The sequence below is a fragment of the Vicugna pacos genome, chromosome 10 (genome assembly GCF_048564905.1).
Source record: "Vicugna pacos chromosome 10, VicPac4, whole genome shotgun sequence".
Classification (NCBI taxonomy): domain Eukaryota; kingdom Metazoa; phylum Chordata; class Mammalia; order Artiodactyla; family Camelidae; genus Vicugna; species Vicugna pacos.
In genome coordinates, this window is record NC_132996.1 from 25,121,567 (window position 1) to 25,144,395 (window position 22,829).

General features: G+C 55.4%; 1 protein-coding gene across 2 annotated transcripts; it reads left to right on the plus strand.

Moving 5' to 3' along the window:
- The first annotated feature begins 1,135 nt into the window (after positions 1-1,135).
- Positions 1,136-22,281, plus strand: WNT11 (Wnt family member 11). 2 transcript variants are annotated; one of them, XR_012076507.1, is made up of 7 exons: positions 1,136-1,485; positions 5,317-5,499; positions 12,788-13,023; positions 14,596-14,873; positions 17,671-17,963; positions 19,593-19,985; positions 21,453-21,587. XR_012076507.1 is itself a non-coding variant. In XM_072969170.1 (6 exons), exons 2-6 carry the CDS (start codon positions 5,417-5,419, stop codon positions 21,625-21,627), a joined length of 1,065 nt encoding a protein of 354 aa, XP_072825271.1. In that variant the 5' UTR covers positions 1,177-1,485; positions 5,317-5,416; the 3' UTR covers positions 21,628-22,281. The 2 variants fall into 2 exon arrangements, 1 of the variants encoding a protein (XP_072825271.1); XM_072969170.1 differs by lacking the exon at positions 19,593-19,985 and having other exon boundaries at positions 1,177-1,485; positions 21,453-22,281.
- The last annotated feature ends 548 nt before the right edge of the window (positions 22,282-22,829 follow it).

Here is a 22,829-nt window from a genome sequence, read left to right on the forward strand (position 1 = left end):
AGTGTGGGCATATGGTGTGTCCAAATATTTCCTGAGTGTGTTTGTGACCATTTGTGGGGTGGTAAGTCCCAGCCCCGTGTGCAAAGGGGACTGGCTGTTTATGTGCAGGGGCGTTTATATGGCTGAGCCTGCAGTGGGTCTGTAGGCTCAGCTGTGTGTACTGTATATGGAGGTACCTGTAGCTAGGCTAGGGCAGCGTACGGGTACCACTTCATAGGGAGCTGCAAAGAATGAGGAAAAGAGTACCAGGTGTCTTTTGCGACCTGAAAGAAGCCCCTTTTCACTAAATCTGTTTCCCTTTTGATAATTAACTAGATTACCCTTGAAATTATCCTTGGAATTGAGGCCCCTGTGGTGAGGTGGTGAGGAGACCTAAAAGAGCAGTTAGAAATGGAAGAGGGGCTATCATTAGCCAGGAAGGGCCAAGGTGAGGGTGGCCACTCAAGCAGTTCCAGGGAAGTCTCCGCAGAAACACAGCCCCAGCCCCAGCCCCAGGCTAGGTCTGCACTGCACAAGAAACACCTCTTAGTCCTCTTGAGCTTCTGAAACCCAGTTCTCTGCTGGTAAGTCCCCTGGAGACCGGGACAAGGTGCCCAGAAGACTACCAAACAGTCATGCCAGCGGTGAGACGCCTGCCTCCTTGGTGCCTGAGGTTTAGCGCGCCTGGTAGCGCAGAGCCCTGGCACCTCCTTTCTTTGCTGAGAGTTCCCAGAACTGGAATCAGAGGTCTGGAGAGGTGACCCGGTAAAGTATGGACTGGGACGCCAAGGAAGCTCTCTAGACCCACGATAATTCTAGTAAAGAGCTGTAAGATCAACACCCAGTGATGCCTTGGCTCCAGACTGAGACCTAAGTCAGACTCCCCTCTGAGCCGCGGCTTCCTCCTCTGTCAAACCGGACGGCTCTGGGGATCCTTGCCTGGTTTGCTGAGAGGTTTAGAAACCCGCCCTACCTGGGCCCCACGCGCTCCAGGCACGCAGCAGGCTCGCAGCCCGCACTCTCAGTAAAGGCCGGCTATGTTAGTAAGTCTCCTCTTTGTAACTCAACAGGGTGCGACGTCCTCTCGTGCCGCTGGCGCCGCAGGTCCGTGGCATCCGCGGGGACCCCGCCCCGCCTGCCGCGCGCGGCCAGAGCCACCCGGTGGGGTTTCGGCGCGCTGACGTGGGCGGATCAAAGCAGCTGCCCGCGCCTTATAAAGCAGTACGGGCGGCCGGCGCTGGAGACCGTGCCGGGTGAAGAAGAGTGCTCGGGCGAGCAGGCCAGCGCAAGCCCTGGGAGCCCAGCGCCCCCAGAGCAGCCCGAGTCCGCGCCTCAGTCCCCGCGGGACCCGAACCTACCGCTGCTCCCCAGGATCCCGGGCGTCCTTCTCCTGCCGCTCGCGAGGAGGGCGCCGTCACCGCCTGCCCAGCCGGGAGAGCGATCGGGTCCGCTGGGGGCCGTGCTCGCCGCTCCCCGTCCGGCTGGGTCAGGCGAGCGCCCCAGGAGGTGAGCAGTGGCCGCGGTAGCGGGCGGGCGCTCAGCGGGGACCTGCTAGGGAGAGGGGCGCCCAAGTCCGAGGCGGCGGCGCGACCCGGTTGGGCACCCGCTCCCAAGTAAGCAAAGCAAGCCTTCCTCCGTACCTCTCCTCCGCGGCTCTCCCAAGCATTCCCCTCACCCGGCCCAGCCGCGGGGGGCTGAGGGCGGGGGCCTTACGCGGACCAGCGGCGGAGGTGTGCTCTGCAGTTCCTGCCGCCCGCCATGAGACTTCCCAGCCCTGTTCCCCCCACATTCGACCCTCTACCTCCCAGTCGGCCCCTGAATGAGGTCATGCCCGAGCCATCGCGGGGGTGGGGGACTTGAATCCTGCTGCAGAGGGTGTGTGTGGAGGGGCAGGAGAAGATTGCAAAAGGCAGAGAATTACAGCAGCTCCTACTAAATTGGGGGTCGAGATTGGTGGGGGAGGACGCCTAGCTTTGAGACCCTCTCCTAGAGCGGCGAGGGAAAAGGGAGAACCGAGTTTGTTTACAGACCTGAGCTCCAGGCTGGGGGAAGGGGAGTAGGAGATTCCTGGCCGGGCCCGAGGCACATCTGGAGCAGCCCGGAACATCTGGCTGAGCTCACGCATGAGCCCCATACCTCCCACCTCCTGGATCTGAGGTGTTTGCATGAACCTCCCAATTCTTCGGCACTCCAGGTCGGGCTCAGTGGGAGTAGTGGGAGGTACCCCGAGTTACCCCACCCCACTCTTTCCACTTCACAAGTAACCCGACTAGTGGGCAACCCGGCGCATCTTCCGCAGCCCCGCAGACAAATCTCGAAAGACTCGCGGCCCAGGTCAAAGCCGGGCTGCAGACCAGGTCTCGCTCGGCGTCACAGGTAACCTTGAAGCAGTTGCTCACCAGCACGGATCCTTTGGGTCGGCTCTGAGCTGCGCAGTCGGAGGCTTCAGGCCCGGCCCGCGCAGACCTTCCGCGCGGCGTGGACACTCAGTCCCAGCTCACGGTGCAGGCTCCCGGCCCACCGCGGGCTCACCCGGGAAGGGGAAGCTCGGCATGTCCCCCTCCCCCGTCTTTGGCTCAGAGAGGTGACCACCCTGGCAGCGGAGTTTCTAGGGACTTCCAGATCCCAAGCCTTACAACCACCTGTTAGAGCTAGTGTGGGGCTGTGGCTACTGCGCTCGCAGTGCCCAGTGTGCAGTCTGGACTGTTCGCTCTCTTGCCTGCTGCAAGCAAGGTAGCTTGAACCTTATCCCCAGCGTGGGTAGGAAGGCACTGCTTATCTCTCCAGACACAGCTCTTTGACACGAGCCCACTACACGCCTGACCCCAAGAGAGGCTCCGAGCCGGGCCTGAAGCAAGGGGTCGAGCATTTCGGGGCTGACCATGGTAAGCCCATGTCTCATAGAAGGACCAGAACTGAGAGGGCACTTACTTTACACCTCATCCCATCCCCTGACGGGGACCCTGGGGCCCAGGAAAAGAAGATGACTTGCCCAAAGTCCCAGGGCACGGGAGGCTGCTGCCGATCCCACCGGCCACCCCGACCTAGCGCCCCCTGGCGGGCCGGGGGCTCCAGGAGGCGAGTGCGTCCTGAACCGGGAGACGCAGGCTGAGGGTGACCCAGCGGCCTGCGCGGCTGTCCTAGACACTCTGACCGTGGGCAGGAATAATCCGTCAGGACCCAGAGGCCCAGGCCAAAAGCTGCCTGCCCCAGCAACGTGCTGGAGCAGCGAAGGGAGAAGCCCACGACCACCGGGGCCGCTCCGAAAGAGCCGGGAGTAGCTGGAGGCCAGGGTCCTCGTGCGCTGTGACCCAGGCGGCCCCTCCTCTCTCTGGGAGAGTTGGGCTGGGAACGGATTCCCTGCTGTGAGTCCGCGCTCTCCTCTTTCCGCCTGCAGCCCTTCCTCTTCCCCACCCTGGAATGCTTGGAGGGGATCCCACACTTTGGGAGGGGGTGGGGTCGAGGAGAGGCAATGACTGGTTTTGATCCTCTCCCTTGCCCCGCATATCCAGCCAATATTTTTCTCATTCTCAGGAGCGTGGTAAACTTTAAGGGCCAGTAAGACAAAAGGTTTGGACACAGGCTGGGTGGGAGGAGGGGCTCAGACGGAGACCCCCGCTGAAACCGCCTTCTGTCTCTGCCCCTCTCCCCGCCCCGCGCCTCCACTCGGTGTTTGTAGCTAGCGCTGCTGTGTTAGGCGCCCAGCTAGAGGACTCTGAGGAAGAGAAAGAAAATGTAATTCAGTTTTCTCTCTGACTTGCTCCGGGTCATGCCAGAGGCTACAGAAAACAGTGGGATTTCAAATGTGTGTGTATGCTTAAGGTGCACACGTAAATGCACACACTACGCAGGTAGACGTAATAGTGGAAATTTAGGCAGAGGGCGGCTTAACACCTCCGGACTACTGTAGGCTGGGAAGACCTCAGGAGATGCGCGGAGAGGTCCAGTCCCTTTTTATAGAAGAGGAAACTGAGGTTAGTAGTGGTGGAGGGCTTGCCCAATGTCACAGAGCCAGATAAGAACTCCCCCTTCTTGCTCAAGCGTCCCCTCTAAGGCAGACGCCTCCTTTTTCCGACTCGTCACTTTATAAAGGAATCCCTTTGTCTGCTCCTTCCCAGGGGAGAAGGCCTGGGGCTGTGTTTGTCTCCGGGTGAATGCCATGTGTTGGTAAATTTGGGAGAAGCTGGGAAGGGAGTTAATGAGGTGAGAAGAAGACGAAAAAATGAAGAAGAAGGAAAAGAAAAAAGCCGGAGAAAGCGGCTATTCGGCCTGCGTGCGGGCGGGGTAAGGGCTGCTCCGCAGCCCCAGGACGCCGCCTGGCGACCGCAGGCGGCATTGCGCCGGCCGAGTCAGCCTCCCAGCTTAGGCTAGGCCAGGCTGCCCCCGTCTCGTCCGGCCTGGGCGTCATCCTACCCTTCAAAGGGGCACCGCTAGAGGGACTCAGAGACGCAGGTCCCACAACAGCCCTCACTGTACAAAGATCTTTGCTATCCCATTTCTCATCCTCCCCTTGACAGACTGAGAAACTGATACCCAGAGCAAGCCCCTATTTCCTTGTCTTCTCACGGTCCGTGGTCTCACCGAACACCAGGTAGACCTAAGGGTAGAACACGAGGCATGGACCAGAGGCTCGCCGGCTGAACAGCCCCATCTCACATTTCCGGGCCTTAGTTTTCTCATATGTGAGATGGGGGCAGTGATAGTGCCTGTCTCACAGGGTTGCTGGGAGGAACAAATGCGATCGCGTTAGGTGAACGTTCTTTATAAAAGGGGAATTGTGTCCTAATCACAACTCGAATCACAATTATATCCCCAGTTCACAGAGGAGGTAAACTGAGGACCAGCCGGGAAGGACAGTTGCCACGCCCACAGTAACTAGTAATTAATATTACGGAGATAAGAACGCAGATCCTGGGCTCCGAATCTGCTTCTCCCCTATCCCGCCCGCGGCCTCCACCCCTTACCCCCTTCGTCTTCTCCTTCCGTCCCTCCCGAAAACTGTGTGTCTATCGCGACTTCTCCCTTTGCTCTGTGTTTTTTCGCCTCGCCCTCTGAGAGTCTCTTTCCCTCTCGCTGTCTCTCTGCCATCTCTGCGGAGTCTCTGTCGCCCGTGCAAGGTGGACACGCCCTCGGCCGCGCTCTGCGGCACCTAATTCGAGCCAGACGCCGGCCGCCGGCCGAGGCTGTGCGGGGCGGGAGGCGACGCCCGCCGCGCGCCCGGCCTCCCGGGGCCCCGACCCCTCCTTTGTAATTTGAATAAAACGCCCCCCACCCCCGCCCGCGGCCCCCGCCCCGCGCGCCGCCTTAACCCGCCGCCTCCGCTCTCCTCGACTGCAGGCGGCTTGGGCGCAGGACGAGCGACGGCGGCCGGGCGCGCGGCGGGACTTCGGTGCGGCTTCCCCAGGGTGCGACCCCTCGGCGAGCCCGCCGCGCGACGATGAGGACGCGGCCGCAGGTCTGCCAGGCGCTTCTCTTCGCCCTGGCGCTCCAGACCGGCGTGTGCTATGGCATCAAGTGGCTGTAAGTAGGGACCCGCGTCCTCGCAGAGGGGTCCCGGGACCGGCGGCTGGGGGCGGCGGAGAGCGTTAAGGGAACCCCTGGATCAGGCCAGCGCGCCCAAAACCTGGGAGCAGAAGTTGGCTGGGGGTCGTGGGCAAGTCACTCTTCCTGAGTCTCCTTTTCCTCTTCTGTAAAATACTGCCCTTACCTCCCGGAGGAGCGAAACAGGGTGTGGAAGACGGCAGAAGTGCCCTGTCCTGTGCAGCTGAGGGTTGCACAAGACCTCCCCCCGGGGACAGATGGAAAAAGAGCTGATCAAGTGACCCACTCAAGAGGGTCTGTGCCCTGCACATAAAGCCTGCTCAGTGTGTTCCTGGTCAGTCTCCTGACCCTAGCTGGAGGTCCTCAGACCCTTCGGACCCCTCCACCTGGGTGACCTTGGGGAAGAGTCAGTCAGCCTCTGGGAGCCTCAGCGTCCTCCTCTGTCAAAGGATAGTAAGAGTCTTTACTTCACTCAGGTCAAATGAGAAGTGGCTCTTGAAAGAATCTGGTAAACTATCAGATGCCATGCACATGTGAAGGGTATTCCTTTAGACAGAAATTATTAATGGAAAGATAAGTGGGGGAGAGACTTCTTTCCATCCAGCAGAAGGGAGTGCTTGCTCTGTGCACGGTTGTGGGCGGTGTAGGCAAGGAGAGAGGAGTAAAACCCAGCCTCTTCCTGGAGGAGCTGCCCTCCGGTCTGGAAGAGATAAGCCCAGGCTGTAAATAACTCCAAGTGCCCTAGGAGAGACCAGGGCCGTGTTGTGGGGGCCCAGAGGAGAGGAGACTACCTGGTGGGGGCACAGGTGGTGGGCACAGATACCTGGGACCCTGGAGAGATTTTTCTAGGGCAGTGCTCCTAAGATGGGCTTGAGGAGTTTCTGGGAGTTTGGCAGGTGGGGGCAGTGGGAGAAGGGCACTTTGGGTGGAGGGACTCCCTGAGCGGTGGACAAGTCCCAAGACAGGATACTGTCTAGAGTTCCGGGTCGGGGGCAGGGAACCATGCCGATAAGGCAGGCAGGGGACAGATTATGGGGACTGCGGAGGGGCTGCAAGGAAGGTTCATGGATTAACTAGAAGACAGGGTGATAGTGGCTGGGCCACCAGCAAACAGTCTCGAGGTCACTGGCCCTGCCTCTTCTGGGGCTGAGTTATCAATTAATTGGTGATTCAAGAGGGGAACCCCATCTTCTTGCATTTCTCATTTGGAGCTCGGAGGCCTCCCAGCCAGGGGACACCAGCTCTTCTCAGCTGCTCTTGATTAGTTTTGTGAGAAACCATCCATCCTCGTACTGCTGGTACCTGGCACTGTCCCAGCTGGTGAGGACCTCTGATTGGGAGCCCAAGCCCTCCTCGCCCACCACCAGCATTTTACTGATTAGGAAACTGAGTTCCAGAGAGGGAAAGGCTTTGCTGGGGAGCACACGGATCATTAGAGGCCGAGAACTGGGCTCACTCCTAGAGTGTTCTGGGAGACACTGCCACCACCCCTGTGCCACAGTGGGAACACTGAGGCTCCGAGAAGTGTGTGACTTGCACGGGCTCTCAAGCTGCTTTTGGTCAGGTAGTGTCTGGAAGAGATGGCTAGCTAAGTCCAGCATCCATGCTGTTCCCCCTGCATAGCCCAGAGTGTCACACAAATGGGTACAACTCAGTATCTGCCTTAAAAATTCTCCCAGCCTCTTGGGAGAGAAAGACATGTAAAAAGCACAAAGCAGACTTTGGGCTGTGTCCTAGGAGAGAGCTCATGGGAGCCCAGAGGAGGAGCAGTTAGTCCCATGTAAAAGAGGTGACTTGGGGCTTCAAAAGATAGATAGGATCTCAGTGGATGGCCAAGGATGGAATGCAGAGCAGGCATCTTGGACAGAAGGAACAGCAGGGGCAGGACAGTGCATGTAGGGAAACAGAGAAACCAGGAATTACAGGAACCTCCTACTAAATCCCCGGAGCTTTAGTCATTTAATTTTTGATAATGCTCCTATGAAGTCGGTGACATTCTTATCGCTACCATTTTACAAATGAGGAAACTAAGGTACAGAGAGGTTAAGTAACTGGCCCAAGGTCACACAGCTAGTTAATTAATGGTAGATATAGGATCAGAAGCCAGGCACACGGGCTCCACAAAGCTAAACCTCTTGATAGTGGTTAAACTCTTGCTGGAACTGAAGACAAGGGGAAGCAGGAGAACGAGTGGAGTTTAAGGATAACAATTGTGTGTGTGTGTGTGTGTGTGTGTGTGTGTGTGTGTGGTCTTGCTACATCCCAGGCACTGTTCTATGTATATTGTTTCATTTAAATCTCCCAACTACCACATGAGGTATTTTCTGCCATCATACCCATTAAACAGAAGGGAAATGGAGGCTCAGTGGGTCTTTAACGAACAGGGCGTCACAGATATTAGGCAGCATAGGAAGGATTTGGAGTTAAGCTTTCTGGCTCTGTGGCCTCTTGGCCAGAGGACAGATGGGAACAGGGAAGCATACAGTGGGATTGGGAGGCTGGGTACTTACCCAGGAGACTCAGCTGTCCTGGAGTTGTCCCTGGGGACCCTGCTGCCCTGGGCTTTGGAAAGTGAGCTGAAGAGGGAAGGGGCATTTGACACAGGAACTGAATGTAGATGTGACTGAGCGACCCAGAATGTCCACCTGTTGGGGACCTGGGACTCAGCCTGAGCTTCCTGTGGGGTGGGAGGTCAGGGAGGGGGATGGAAGCACCTGATTGGAAATTACCTGGGGAACCCCTCTTCTACCTCACCTCCCACCCAAGCCAGGAGCTGGGAGACAGACTAGGAAGTGTGGGGAGACCCAGGTAGGCCATCCACCTGGCTGCCCTGTTGGGGGCAGAGAAGATGGTTCCAGCCTTCAGTGAACCACTGGGGCTGTCCAGTGAGGGGAAAGGCCCAGTGTGGCTGGGAGGACCCATAAAGGCCCCTCTACCCACCCTGGGCAGCCCCAAGCCTGCTGCTCACTCAGGGGCCAGGCCTCTGGAGGAAAAGTCCTGAAGGGACATCGCTGCTGCAGAGTGGGTGGGAGGAGCCCCAGACCTGAGACCTGGGTCCCAGCCTGAGCTCTGACAGTGCACTAGCCATAAGCCAGGCCCCAGGCAAATAAATCACGTTAGCCTCTCTGAGCCTTAGTTTCCTCATCTCTAAAATGGGAATGAAAGAGCCCTAGCCTGGGATCTAGGAGGTCTGGGATCTAGGCTGGCTCTGCCTCTGACTGTCTCTCTGTCACTTGCACAATGAGGTGGGGACACTGAGGCCCAGTGAAGGGCAGGCTCTTGCCCACGGTCGAACACTGGGTGAGTGAGCTGGAGTTGAAACCCAGGTCTCTGCCCTGTGGCCATTCCCAGGAGAACCCCAACTCCCACACGAGAGAGACTTCAGCCACCCCAGTGGCACCCTTGGTGTAGGCCTCGCCGGTGAACTCTCTATTCCCTCCTGTCCTCTCTTCCACCCTCTCCCCCATGCACCCACCCTCAGATAAACCAAAATGTTTTCAATTAGGGGTCTGCTGCAGTGAGGCAAGCCGGACAAGATGTCCAGACGGGTAACTCCCCCGCCTCCCACCCTAATCCTTGATTACCTCCCTGAGGGGGCCTTAGTTAGAAACGGTCATTACCACTAATTACCAGATGACCGCATCGCCCTCCTCGGGAGTGGAATCCACTGCCTCCCGCCTCCTGATCTCCAGGTCTGCACGCTCCCGTGAGCCAGCCTCCCCCAGCATGCCGCAGCTGGCTGCTCTGTCCCAGCCACTCTCTCCAGCAGCTTTGTGCCCACCCAGGCCCCCCAGAATGTTTCCTTTTTGTTCTCTGCCTGCCTGGGCAGTCTGAGCCTCCTCTGGGAACATCCTTACCACGTTTCCTTCATAGAACCTTCCCCTCACCGCCAGCTGGGGAGGTGGATGCTTGATGACTTCAGAGATGGATAGACTGACCCAGAGTGGTCCAGGGTCCCCAGACACTGGGGGCCCAGAGCACCCCTCTCTGGGAGCCACAGCACCTGGCGCTCAGGAGTTGCCTGGACTGAGCTCCCCAGGAAAGGTCTCTGCTTTTATTATCCACTTTTTGAGCAGGAGCCCAGGGAAAGGACCCGGAAGGCAGCCACTCTGCTTGAGTGCCCACTGTGTGCCTGCTGCTGTGCTGGGTGCTTTCTCCTGTCTCCCCTGCAGCCTTTCCTGTTGTGAAACAGAAAACTGGCTCAGAGTGGAAGGATGGAAGCTGGGCAGGGGTGATGGGCAGAGCAGGCTCAGGACAGGCTGAGTGCTGACGGCCCTTGGCCCAGGAGAGAGGGGACCTGGGAAGGTGAGGCCAGGTCCAGAGGGAGGGTGGCTTCCACAGGAGGCTAAGTACCCAGGCACAGGAGCGCCTCTGTGTCCTCTGTACAGAGTTGGGTTAAGACTCTCCCAGGCCTCTCTAGGCATTATGAGAACGGGATGAAATGAGAGGCTCTGTAAACTGGGGAGTGCCCACCAGGGACAGTGGGTCCATGTGCATGGACAGTGTTTGCTAGATGGAGGCAGAGGGGCTGTAACAACCAGGAAACAGGCCAAGGGGGTGATACCTGCCCCTGTGTGGTCACACCTCAGCCATATGGGCTGTAGGAATGTGGGCAGCAGGTTCCCCAGGTGTCCCGGTGTAGGTAGCCCTCAGTGTGCAGAAGGCCAAGGAGGACCAGACAATTCAGTTTAGGTCAAGCAACCATGCCTGGGGTCTGTATTCATATATACCAGACGTTTCCCAGCTCATGCCTTGGTAGGAAGGGATGGGCCAGAGGTCACAGCGAGGAGAGATGGCCCAAGACACCCATAGTCAATCTCAATGCCCACTTGCCCTGGATCTGCTTCCCAGGCCTCTGGGAAGATTTCTGAAGTTTTGGAGTTGTAAGATGGGTAGGGCATGGCAGAGAGAGAGGCAGGAGGAAGCAAACTAACGTATTAGTACTCAGTGTTGCATGTATTATCTCATTCAGCCCCTGCAAGTCCTCCAGGATTCCCCATTTTGTGGTTGATGCTCAGAGAGGGGCAGCATTTTACCAAGATTGCACAGCACGTAGAAGCCAGGTCTTCTGACTCCCTCTGGCCCAAGATTCACACAGCAGCAGGCAAAGGATTTTGTCTACGAATGTCCCAAATACTTTACTTCCATTATCATACTTGTCTTGCCAACACCTTTTGAAGTAGAATTTATCATTTTCTTATAACAGATGAGGACCATGAGGCCCAGAGAGGTTAGGTAACTACTCAGGTCCCAGAGCTGGTGCCCAAAGCCTGGGCTCTTCCCAGCCAGCCCATGAGCTGGAACATCTGGGCCATTGTCTTTTAACTGTGATAGGTCTATGCAGCCATTGAATGAGGGGCTCCTTGAGGAAAGGTTCTTTGTCACATTCATTCCAAATGAGTCTGGGAAGAGTTGGTGCTTAGCACATATTTCTTCCACAAATGAATAAAGTCCATTTATTCATTTAGATACAGGAGCAAGGGGAAAGGCAGTCCTGGCACCAGGGAAAGCCTGGGCACAGGCATGTGATAAGGCAGTCCTTGTCAGAGAAGCCAGGAGTCTGATGTGGCAGATATTAGCACATGTTGGGGACAAGGATGAGGGACTGGAGAGGGCTGGGGGGCCAGTTTTTGAGGGGACTTGAAATCAAGGGGCAGCTCTTGGCCTTGACTAAGTGGGTACAGGACGCTGCCTGCAGTAGGGAAAAACCACCAAAGCAGTAATCTAGTAGCTTCCATCACTGAGCACTGAGCACTGACCACGGTGTGTCAGCCCTGGGTGGAGCATGTGACACATGTTGAGTTAATCCCTCAGACAATACTGGGAGGTTGCTGGGAGAGGAGAGGTCACTTGGTTTGCTCAAGGGGAGTGACAGAGCCAGGAGTCTGCCCAGGCCTGTGCTGTTCTTTGGCACCAGGCTGCCTCCCCTGGGATCTCAGGCCAGGGGTTCAGGGATCTTGATCTCGCCAGGTCTCAGCCCTGACCCTGGGTGAGGTCTGCTGTGGTCCCAGCAAGTGGGGCACACAGCACTTGTGCCTAAAGATTGGCCCCTTCTTGCCTCCTGACCCTCCAGGATCTCTGCTGGGCTGCTGAGGACCAGCTGGCTCTGGGTGGGGGTGGGTCTATGTGGAAGCCTTTAAGGTTGTGGCGTCCCTCTAGCCTCCACTTAAAGGAGGTGCAGCCAGATGCAGTCTGCTCCTCAGAGAAAGGAGGAAGGAGAATCCAAGATGGACCTCTGGTCCTAGAGTCTTGGAATCCCAGTGCCCTGAGCCAGTATCCGAGAAACTCTTAGGTCCTATTACATCACTAGAATTCATAGGGACTGCCTAGGCCAGCATTTCCCAAAGCATAGATGAGGTTAGCACTTCTCAAATAGTTTTATGCTCAGCAGACTTGGGAGTTAAAACCAAGCCTGTTGCTTTGCTGCAGTACTTCTCAGAACCTTTAAAATGTAAATAATGTAAATGTGCATTATTACTCTTTAAGTAGGGGTGTAGTATATCACAGTCGCCAAATGTGTTTGACCATGGATCCCTTTTTTCAGAGTGTCTCACTGGAACCCCTTCTGGGAAATATAGTTTATAGGTACAGACAGCAGAGAGAGACAGTGATTTATCTAAGGTCACACAGCAAATTAATAGTTAAATCCAGTTTATTATAAAATTGAGTAGCTCTTTAATCTTTTAATAAATCCCTTGCATGTATGTGGGATTTTATGGCCTAGTAAATGAGTTTAATAATTAGATGAAGCCATGATGGGAAGCTCCTAACTCACATTATGCATCTAGTAAGTGCTCAATATCAAGTATTAGTAGTAGTAGTAGTAGTATAATCCAGCACTTAGCATGGTGTCTGGCACATATAGGTATTTAGAGATGAATGAATGTTGAATAAAGAGTAATAATTCACAGCCGTGTAAGGATTAAATAAGGCTGTGAAGGTGACTGCTTTGTGAACTATAAAACTTTATTGTTAGTATACTTATAATAAGGCTTAGGTAGGATGGAGGTCATGATCCTATGTTATGAATGAAGGCCACTGTCTGTAAGAGAGGGACAATGATGTGCCCAAGGTCACACAGGGGCAGGAGGGGGAGCCATTGCTCTGCTGGGGACGTCGCTTGGCCTCCTGTTCTCTTGGCTCCTTCCAGCCAAGGCTCCGAGCCCTTTGAAGAGAGGCTGGGGCCAGTACAGCTGGTGGAGGCAGCGTGGCCCCCACAACCCTGACTTCCCTTCCCTTCCCTTGCTGCCTTTTGGCCTGTGTGCAGGGCGCTGTCCAAGACCCCGGCGGCCCTGGCGCTGAACCAGACACAGCACTGCAAACAGCTGGAGGGCCTGGTGTCGGCGCAGGTGCAGCTGTGCCGCAGCAACCTGGAGCTCATGCACACCATCGTGCACGCCGCCCGCGAGGCCATGAAGGCCTGCCGCAGGGCCTTCGCTGACATGCGCTGGAACTGCTCCTCCATCGAGCTCGCCCCCAACTACCTGCTTGACCTGGAGAGAGGTAGGGAGCCCACAGGGGGCTTCTAGGGCCTGCGGAATGCATGCGGGTATGGTAGATTCATTCAGGCATAAATACGTGTGTGTTTAGATAGGTGGGTGAATTCATGGATGCATGGATGGAAGTGTGATGGTGGATGAGTGAGCAGCTGGATGATGGATGGATGCATGGATGGGTGGGTGGATGAATCAATCATAGGCCTGGGTATTCAGGCGTGAATTGATGAATGAATAAACATATAGTGAATGAATATACCAGTGCAGGGGGCCTGAGTAACAGTACAGATGCACATGTACCCCAGTGCCTGGATGAAGGAATGAATGATGCCGGGGGGGACCTCTAGGAGGGGAGTCTGTAACAAGACCAAGGCTGAACCCACCCTCAGGGCAGACAGGTGTGCCACAGGTAATTCCAGACCAGTCCAACTGGAGGTGCTGTGAGAGGCACCAAGAGATGGAGGGAGTAAAGAACATCTGTGGAGAAGACGTCCTGGAGGAGGCGGATGGACTTGAGGGTCCTGTGTGTCATAGAGAGACTTTTGATGGGTGGGAACGCCTCAGTGGATCTAAACTCTCCCCTGCTCAGTGACAGCTAATGTTTGCGCAGCACGTTACAAAGCTTCCTTTCTTCTCAAATTATCTGAATTCCAGAGCAAGCCTATGAGGTAGGTATTATCATTCCCATTCCACAGTTAAGGAAACTGAGGCTTGAGCAGGGGTGGCTTGCTTGGACCCAAAGCCAGGACACCCCAGAGCTGAGGCACGTTCAGCTGTATATTAGTTTGCTGGGGCTGCTGTAATAAAGTACCACACACCCTGGGGGGCTTCTAACAACGGAAATGTGTTGTTTCACGGGACTAGAGCCTGGAAGTCTGAAATCAAAGTCAAGACGTCAGCAGGGCTCCCTCTGAAGGTGCTGGGGGAGGATTCTTCCCGGCCTCGTCTTCCTTCCCGGGGGCTGCCACAGTCCTTGGTGTTCGTGGCCTGGACCTGCATCATGTCAGTCTCTGCCTCTGTCATGAGGCTCCTCCCTCTACATCTCTGTGTCCCAAATCCTCTCTTCCTCTAAAGATGCCAGTCACTGCATTAGGGCCCACTCCAATCCCTGTGACCTCATCATAGCGCTGTTACATCTGCAAAGACCCTGTTTCTAAAAGGTCACATTCACAGGTACCAGAGGTCAGGACTTGACCATAGTTTCTTCAGGGGACACATTTCTCCCTGCAACAGGCTCTTTGTTCTTTGAGGGCCAGGGCCCTCAGTTCCTGAAAGCAGCCCCTAACACTGATGGGGCAAAAGTACAGCACGGTGTGGGTGTGAGTGAGAGTGAGGGTGTGCCTGTTGGGGTGCTGGCTTTGCGGGCTTCGTGAGTGAGTGTACTGACAGCTAGTGGATTTGGGGGAGAATTGAGGATGTGACAGATGAATGGCTGTAGGGCTGTCCTCAACCTGGTGTCAGCCCCTGTCCCCTTCAGACCCTACAGAGGCAGGTAGGAGCCAAGGGAAAGGCCTTCAGGCCTAGGCAGTGTCCTAACCCTCGGTCACCTGGCCCCGGCTGACCCCACACCTCTCCACAGGGACCCGGGAGTCAGCCTTCGTGTATGCGCTGTCGGCGGCCGCCATCAGCCACGCCATCGCCCGGGCCTGCACCTCCGGCGACCTGCCCGGCTGCTCCTGCGGCCCCGTCCCAGGTGAGCCACCCGGGCCCGGGAACCGCTGGGGAGGATGTGCGGACAACCTCAGCTACGGGCTCCTCATGGGGGCCAAGTTTTCCGATGCTCCTATGAAGGTGAAAAAAACAGGATCCCAAGCCAATAAACTGATGCGTCTACACAACAGTGAAGTGGGGAGACAGGTAACCACCCACCCACCCGCCCCAGATGGTTGTGCTTGTACCAATTGACTGGAAAAGGGCCACCCAGTGTGCCCTAATGGATGGGATGGCGGGGGGATGGGGGGGAAGGGCCCTGACCCACCCATACTGATGTCCTCCCAGCCTCTTTCGGCTCTTCCCTCTCCAGCTGCTTGGGGCTTGCCTGGCTCCTCCTCCTTTAGGGGGTCCACCGGGATTTGGGTTGGAGAACGCTGGCAGAGCAGAAGGAGCACTGAACTAGGAGTCAGGAGCTCTGAGTTCCCACCTGGGTCTGGGACTAAACCTGCTATGTGATGGGCAAGTCGCTTCCTCTCTTGGCTTCAGTTCCCATCTAGAAAATGGGGTGGGTTGGTTCTCTCTGGTCCCCATCGGCCACGTTCCTCAGGCTCTTCCTCTGGGACTCTGGGCCAAGGCCTGGTGTGGGAGGAAGCGTGGAGAGAGGGCTGTGGGGCAACAGAGCCTTAGCTAAGGAGTCGTCTCCCAAGTCGATCCCCCTCCCAGCTCCAAGACCCGCCCCAACCTCCAAAATGCAGTTTCCCCTCCATGTCTATTATTATCGGTGTTTCATTAATTCTGCACCTCATTCCACAGAAGGTTGTGGTGTATACATAAGTGAATGAATGGGCATTTTAAGTTTTTGAAAATTAAAGAAAAAAACTTTATACCAATTTAGGTACCACACACTGTGGTGGGTGCTGGATTAGTTTTCTCTCCCATAGTCCACAAAACCACCCTGTGAAGAGGTACTGTTATCCCTCCTTACAGATGGGGAACTGTCCAGAGGGACAGAGTACTGGGTGCAGGTGCCATCTCATGACCCCTCCCTGCAGCCCCATGAGGCCCATTGTGCAGAGACACCAAGTGGGGCAGAAAGAGCTTAGGTGGTTTGGCCAAGGACACACAGTGCAATGGAGCCCATGTCTTTGGGGCTTCAAGCCTAGAGGTTTCCATGTCCTCTCCTTCCTCTCTCACTGGTCTCCCTCATGTAAGGACTCTAGGATGTCCAGGTCATCTTTGGACAGCTGGGGAGACTGAAGCTGAGTCACCCTGTGGGTCTGTAGCAGAGCTGGCTAGGGACCCAGGACTCGCCTCCCAACCCTGCTGGCATACCCCTCACCCTTAATCCAGCCCCTGTCTGAGCCTCATACTGCCGGGGCACAGCCATCCCATCCCACAGTGTGGTCCAGACAGGGTCCTCAGCCTTAGGGGCACATTAGGTGTGTCCCAGGAGCCCTGATGCCAAGGAGCTGGCCTCCTTGGAGTCATCTTCAAAAGGGCATAATTCCCCTCCCCCAAGCCACAGGGCCCAAGAGGGTAAATGTCAGGTGTTCGGTGCTGGCTCACAGCAGCCCACAATTTGAACTGAGGGTGGGAGCATGGTTTTCCTTCCCCATGCCCTCGGGAGGTTGAACACGCCCTGCAGTTGGGTTCACTACGTGCTCTCCACAGGCTTGGCGGAGACCGTTCCAGACTTTAGACCCAAGTGGACTCCCTCATTCCCCACTTTCTGGCGATGTGAAGGGGAGGGAACCCTGGGACCTTGACCAGCTTCCTAATTAGTTCCCTGAGTGGTTTGGGGCAAATCCTTGCCCTCCTTGTGCCTCAGTTTCCCCATGTTTTTGATGCAGGCTCAGGGGACCCGTAACACCTGCACAGGGCAGGCGGGAGGGTGGGCAGAGGGATCGGAGTCCTGTGTGCAAGGAGGCGGGGCTTAGACACCAGAAACGAACGGCCTGCAGAAGGCATCTAACTCATGCCCCTCAGGTACACAGGGGGAACCTGAGGCCCAGGGAGGATATGGTCACTTCTGAAGCCAGGGCTCGAGTCTCCCCAGGCACCATACCCAAGCCTCCCCTCCCCACCATAATTCTTACTTAGACTGATTTTTCAAAACCAATATTGATTTAACTTTTATAGTTCACAAAACCCTTTCATATATGTCATCTCGTTGAATCCTTTCAACGACTCTGCAAGGTAGCAATTACACACCCCCTTAACACACACAGAGACAGAGGCGCTGAGTGGTGACGCCACACCAGGCAGAGGAGGGGAAGGCCAGCCAGGCTGGGGAGCCCACCCTCAAGCACCCACCTCCTCCCTCGTCTTCCCTCCTTCTCTCCCTCCCTTCTTTCTCTTCTTTTACCTCTTTTTTTTTTCCAGCAAGCAATTTCCGAGTCACAGTTTTATATGAGAGAAAAAGCATGAAACAGTGAAAAGCTGTGGCTTTTGGAATCGCCCTTAGACCTGGGTTCAAATCCCAGCACCGAGATCTTCTAGCTGTGTAGCCTTGGGCATGAGACTCAGCCTCTCTGAGCCTTTGTTTCCTTTTAAAAAAAAATATTTACTTATTTATTTTTTAATGGAGGTACTGAGGATTGAACCCAGGACCTTGTGCAAGCTAGGCACACACTCTACCACTGAGCTGTACCCTCTCCTCTCCTCTTTTTTAAATGGAGAAATTAATGATACCTCCCGTGAAGGGCTACTGTGATGATTTTAAGTGCGGGAGCACTTGGAACTATAGATATATCAATGGCATCCATTACCGCTGCAAACGCCACTCTCTTCCTGCCTCTCCCTGCTGCCCTCCAAGTTGGAGGAGGAGCTAAGGACCCTCAACACCCTCCCAGCTTTAGAGCAGAAGGTCAGTCACTTGAGGCCCAGAGCAGGCGGTGACTCCCTAAGAGCACCCAGCAGGTGGAGGGGTGGGGCAGGGCCCCGGGGGCAGGCCAGGGAGGGGGCCCTGGCTGCCCAGCCCGACGCCCTCCCCTGTCCGCAGGCTCTGCGTGCCTCTCTGGAAATGAAGTGTAAGTGCCACGGGGTATCTGGCTCCTGCTCCATCCGCACCTGCTGGAAGGGGCTGCAGGAGCTCCGGGATGTGGCCACTGACCTTAAGACCCGCTACCTGTCGGCCACCAAGGTGGTGCACCGACCTATGGGCACCCGCAAGCACCTAGTGCCCAAGGACCTGGACATTCGGCCCGTGAAGGACTCGGAGCTCGTCTATCTGCAGAGCTCCCCCGACTTCTGCATGAAGAACGAGAAGGTGGGCTCTCACGGGACGCAGGACAGGTAAGCTTAATGCCATCCTGGCAGGGTCAGCTGTGTGGCATGTACTCCACCCCAACTCAGGGCCAGGCACACAGTCGGCATTTGGGGAATGGAGCCCCACCCAACTGAATACTGAATGGAGGTGCGGGATGCAAGGGGCCCCAGACAGAGCTCCTGGGAGTGGCTCCCCCAAGCAGTGGCCCCTTGTGAATGGAGGCTGGTGGGAGGCCCCTTCCCCACCTTCCTGCTAGTAGGGGAGATAGATGGGAAGAGAGAATGATTATACTGGGAGACAGGGGCAAGGAAAAAGGCTGCCTCACATAAATTGGTCCTCAGTAAATGTTTGTCAAATGCGTAAGTGAAGGATAAATGTCATACAACTTGTTGGCTGGACCAGTGAACTGAGGCACAGGACGGGTTGGGGCAGTGGCCAGCCCCAGGCCGCACAGGAAGTCTACACCATGGGGAGGTAGAACCAGGGCAAGCGCTTTTTGCTTTTCGGAGGGACAGCAGGAGCGCGAATTCGGCCTGCATTCTGCAGAGAGACAGCGCTCTCACCTCCCCACCTCTGTTCACTGACCTCCCAGGCTTCAGCTCTCTCCCCTTGGGCCTCAGGTTCAGAGCCAAGGCTGGGGTCCCTACATCGGGTCCCATCACAGATTCAGGACCAGAGAGAGGGAGGGAGCCAGTGGCGACTACAGACCTACTGTATGCCAGGCGGGGCTGCTGAGGATTCAGGGGAGCAGCTCTTCTCAGAGATGGTTCAGGAGGAATCCAGTCCGAAAATGCTATAAAGAAATAGTTCTGCAATCAGATACGTTGGGAAATTCTCTCTGGCGATTTGTAAGGCATGAGAACATATTAAAGGCTCTGCAAAATCCCGCAGTAAAGGATCTGCCTAAGCCAGTGTTTCCCAAAGGTGTTTGGCTGTGGAACTCTTTTATTAAGGAGCCCCTAATAGCATTCCACAAAACTAGTGTTCTTCGGGGTTAAAAGAATATTGAACCAGAGTGAGGGTGTCTGTGAACATGTCTGGCACATAGTTGGTGCCTGGCCAGCATTTGCTTCCTCCTCAGCCCGCGTTCCTGTCTCCAGGAGGGGGTGGGGGGCTGCTTAGAGGGGCTTTGTCCTCACAGGCCAGGGCAGCTCTTCGAGGAGGCCCAGGATCCCATCTGGAGGCCAGATTGAGGGGTTAGGGTGGAGTGAAGATGCAACCAGTTCAGGCCAGAGAGACAGGAAGGAGCGAGAGTCTGGGCTGAGGCAGCCAGGGTGGGTGTGATGAGGCTGGGTTCGGGGGAGGAGGATTCTAGAATCCAGAGAGCCTGGGGAAAGCCCATCAAGGGCCCCAGAGCAAAGAGAAGGTCTCCCTGGATCCATGGGTGTGTCTGTGTGTGTGTGTGTGTTTGTGTGTTTGTGTGTGTGTAGCAAGAAGAGTTCCCACCCTGACACTGCAGCTTCTTAGCTGTGGGACCTTGGGTAAATCCCTTCACTTATCTGAGACTCGGTCTCATCTTCTGTGCCATGGGGATGGTACCACACACCTGGGAGGGTTGGCAAGAGATTCTAATCACACTCACCGGGCAGCCCCCTAGTGCTGGGTGGTGTCAGTGCTCGTGAATGGCAGCTTCACTTCCCCTCCCCTCCCCCTAGGTTGCCAGGCCTCTTCCTGCCCAGCTGCCCTGACTCTGCTCCTAGGACTTGTCCTCAAGCTACTGATGAGGAGGTCCCATCCCACAGCAGCCTCCCTTGCCTTCTCAGAATGCCACCCGCCTTCCACCCCTCAGGTTTCCTGCCCTGGTCAGCCCTCAGCCATTCCTCTGAGGATGGGACTTCGCAGACAGCTGTATGCATCAGCTTTTTCTGCAGTAACAAACAGCCTCAATATCTCAGTGGCTTCTTATACCCATTACATGAGGCTCTGGCAGGTGTCAGGGAAGGGGAGGAACATCAAGTGGTAAGATTATGACAGAGGGAAAGCAGGGAGCTCAGAAGGGCTCTGACCCAGCCTGGAAATCAAGGAAGGCTTCCTGGAGGAGAGGAAAGGTGAGTTTTACTGGGTTAGGGATTTGGAGGTGCGGGGGTAAGATGCAGTGAGTTTTGTTAACTATAAAAGGCAGGTGCATATGTGGTACAATAGCTGGCCCCTTAGCTGGGCAAGATGCCCTCCTCAAATCTAGCCTGGTGAACTGAGGCCTCCTCAGCAGTCCATATTCCAAACTCCAGCCCTTTTGTCATATTTCTTCCAGAGGCCCCTGGACCTCTGAAACCTGCCTGTTCTCCAGGCCCCACCCTCCCCAACTTCCCTTCACGGGCACCATCTCCCACTCTTACTCTGCTTAGATTAGGTCAGGTCAACGTGTTTGTTCTCTGCCCCCAACACCCTTTCCCCTCCTCTCCATCTTAGATTCCTGCTCAACTTTCATGAAATGGCTTAGATGACCCCTCCCCCTCCAGGAAGCCTTCCTGAATTCTCACAGACCCCATGTTTACCCTGTGTGATGCTGGGCAAGTTCCCTCCCCATTCTGTGCCTCAGTTTCCCCATCAGGAACTGTGAGGGTTGGATGTGGTCATCTCTAGGGTTTGCCCATCTTGGACATTCTGGGATTCCTTGGTCCACATGGCTTTGGGGACCCAGCTGCATCCCATGACAGCATCCCTGTCTAGCCTGAGTCCAGCTAGAGGAAATGCCAGCCTACACAGATATTGCTTCACTAGACAGAAGAATGATGACAAAGATATTTGGGGACCTTCAATGTCTTCTTCGCCCACAAGAGTTTCACGAAGAAATGCTGCCCTGGCATCCATGGGCTTTCTGCCCTGTAGGGTAGGGAGAATACCATTGGACTTGGTTTCAGGACCCCTGAGCTTGAACCCTGCTTATCTATCAACTCCTGTGGGCCCTTGAGCAGGCCTCTGCCCTTCACTAAACCTGTTTCCATCTGTAAAGTGGACATAGTAGTTCCGCTGACCTAAGAACACTGCCTGCCTCCAATAAGATAAAACACTGGAGACAAGCATCTGGTACATAGAAGACAAATGATTGACAGACCCTGTGTCTCCACAAACAGACACAGCCAAATGCTTACCTTGCCTCACATTCCAATGCCATTTGTTTGTTTCAGAATTTATTTTGGGATTTGAAAAGTGAAAAAGGATCTTTGCATGTGTTACAATGTAATTAACAATTAAATATGAAGATTGGATTATTAGGCAGAGTGGTGTGAGGCACCTTCAAGTATTTAGAAATAGAAGAAATAGGAAAAAATACATCTCCAAGAAAACAGAAATACCCCCATCATTTTGATAAACGCGTATTAGAACAACTACGCAGGGAAAAGGGAGAAGTACCCATGGGGAAGAGGGTTATTTTAAATTCCCCAAAGATCAAGACATCGTCCAAGGGGGAGTGAGGCTGCAGCCATGCACAGTGGGGAGGCTGTGGCTGCCTGGTTGGGAGTGGGGCGCTGAGGGGGGACGGGAGCACTCACTGACCTCCCCTCTCCCTCCAGGCAGTGCAACAAGACATCACATGGCAGTGACAGCTGTGACCTCATGTGCTGTGGACGCGGCTACAACCCCTACACAGACCGCGTGGTGGAGCGGTGCCACTGCAAGTACCACTGGTGCTGCTATGTCACCTGCCGCAGGTGTGAGCGCACCGTGGAGCGCTATGTCTGCAAGTGAGGCGCTGTGGGACCCTCGGAGGCTGGCCAGGGTGCCTGGAGACACCCCGTGGATTTTGGCTTGTGAATTCCAGATGCTGGGCGTGGAAGGAGGCTTGTGCTTTGCCTCCACTTGGAAGCCACTGGGAACAGAGGCCTGGCCACCAGGGAAGGAGGGCCAGGACATCAAAGGAAACCGACAAGGTTAAAAATAACCTGGCAACCCGAGGCTCTGGAGTGCCCACTTGCTGTCTTCCAGGCGGATCTAAGAAGCCAGGGGCATGGGTTTGGCAAGACTGGTATGGACTTGACCTTTCACAGCCAGAGACACCAGCCTCCTAGGAAGGGGCGGGGGGGCGCAGTCAGCCTGCCCTCACCAGAATGTTCTGCAGGCCCAGTCCTCGAGATACCCGGCCCACCCCAGGGTCTGAGCCTACTGGGCCCACCACACGGAACCACTAGCTTGGGTTGTAAATGTTTTTTTGTTGTTTTGGTTTTTTTCGTCTTCTGGGATGTGGGAGCTACAGAAATATTTATAAAACATAGCTTTTTCTTTGGGGTGGCTGGCCTCAATTTCTCTTTATATATTTTATATATATAAATATATATATATATATAATGATCTATTTTAAACAAGCTTTTTAAACAGCTGTATGAAATAAATGCTAAGAACCCCAGCCTGCCTCTGCAGTTTCTGGCCTCCTCAAGTGAACTCAGTGGATCCTGGCACGGGGGGGTGAACTCTCCAATTTCGAGGCAGGGTGGCATCCGATTGATGTTCCCCGCCCCACTCCCCCCACCTGACTCTGGCCTCTGTCTCCTTGTAAGATCTCCCGGTCAAGGGTGAGGACAGACATCTTGAAACCCAAACCCTGGCAGACTCTTTGTTCGTCAGAGACACACATGCCAGCACACAGAGCCTGGCCATGTCATCAGACCTGCTAAATGGCTTCAAGAGAAAACCGACCCAGGGGCTGCGGATGCAGACCTTAGGGAGGTGGCGGCAGACCAGGCTCCAGCTAGCCCTGGCAGGGTTTCTGTGGGACTATGGGGAGGGCTTTTCCCCTCTCTAGGCCACAGTTCCCCATTTGTAAAGCAGGTGGTGGAGATTAAGGTAGTGTTTGGGAAAGGCCCCCAGCCTCCGCTGGCTACGGTGGGCGTGGTCAGCACTCACTGGATTCCTGCTCCGTTTTGAAGGTGGAGCCATTAGGACCTGTTCTCTTC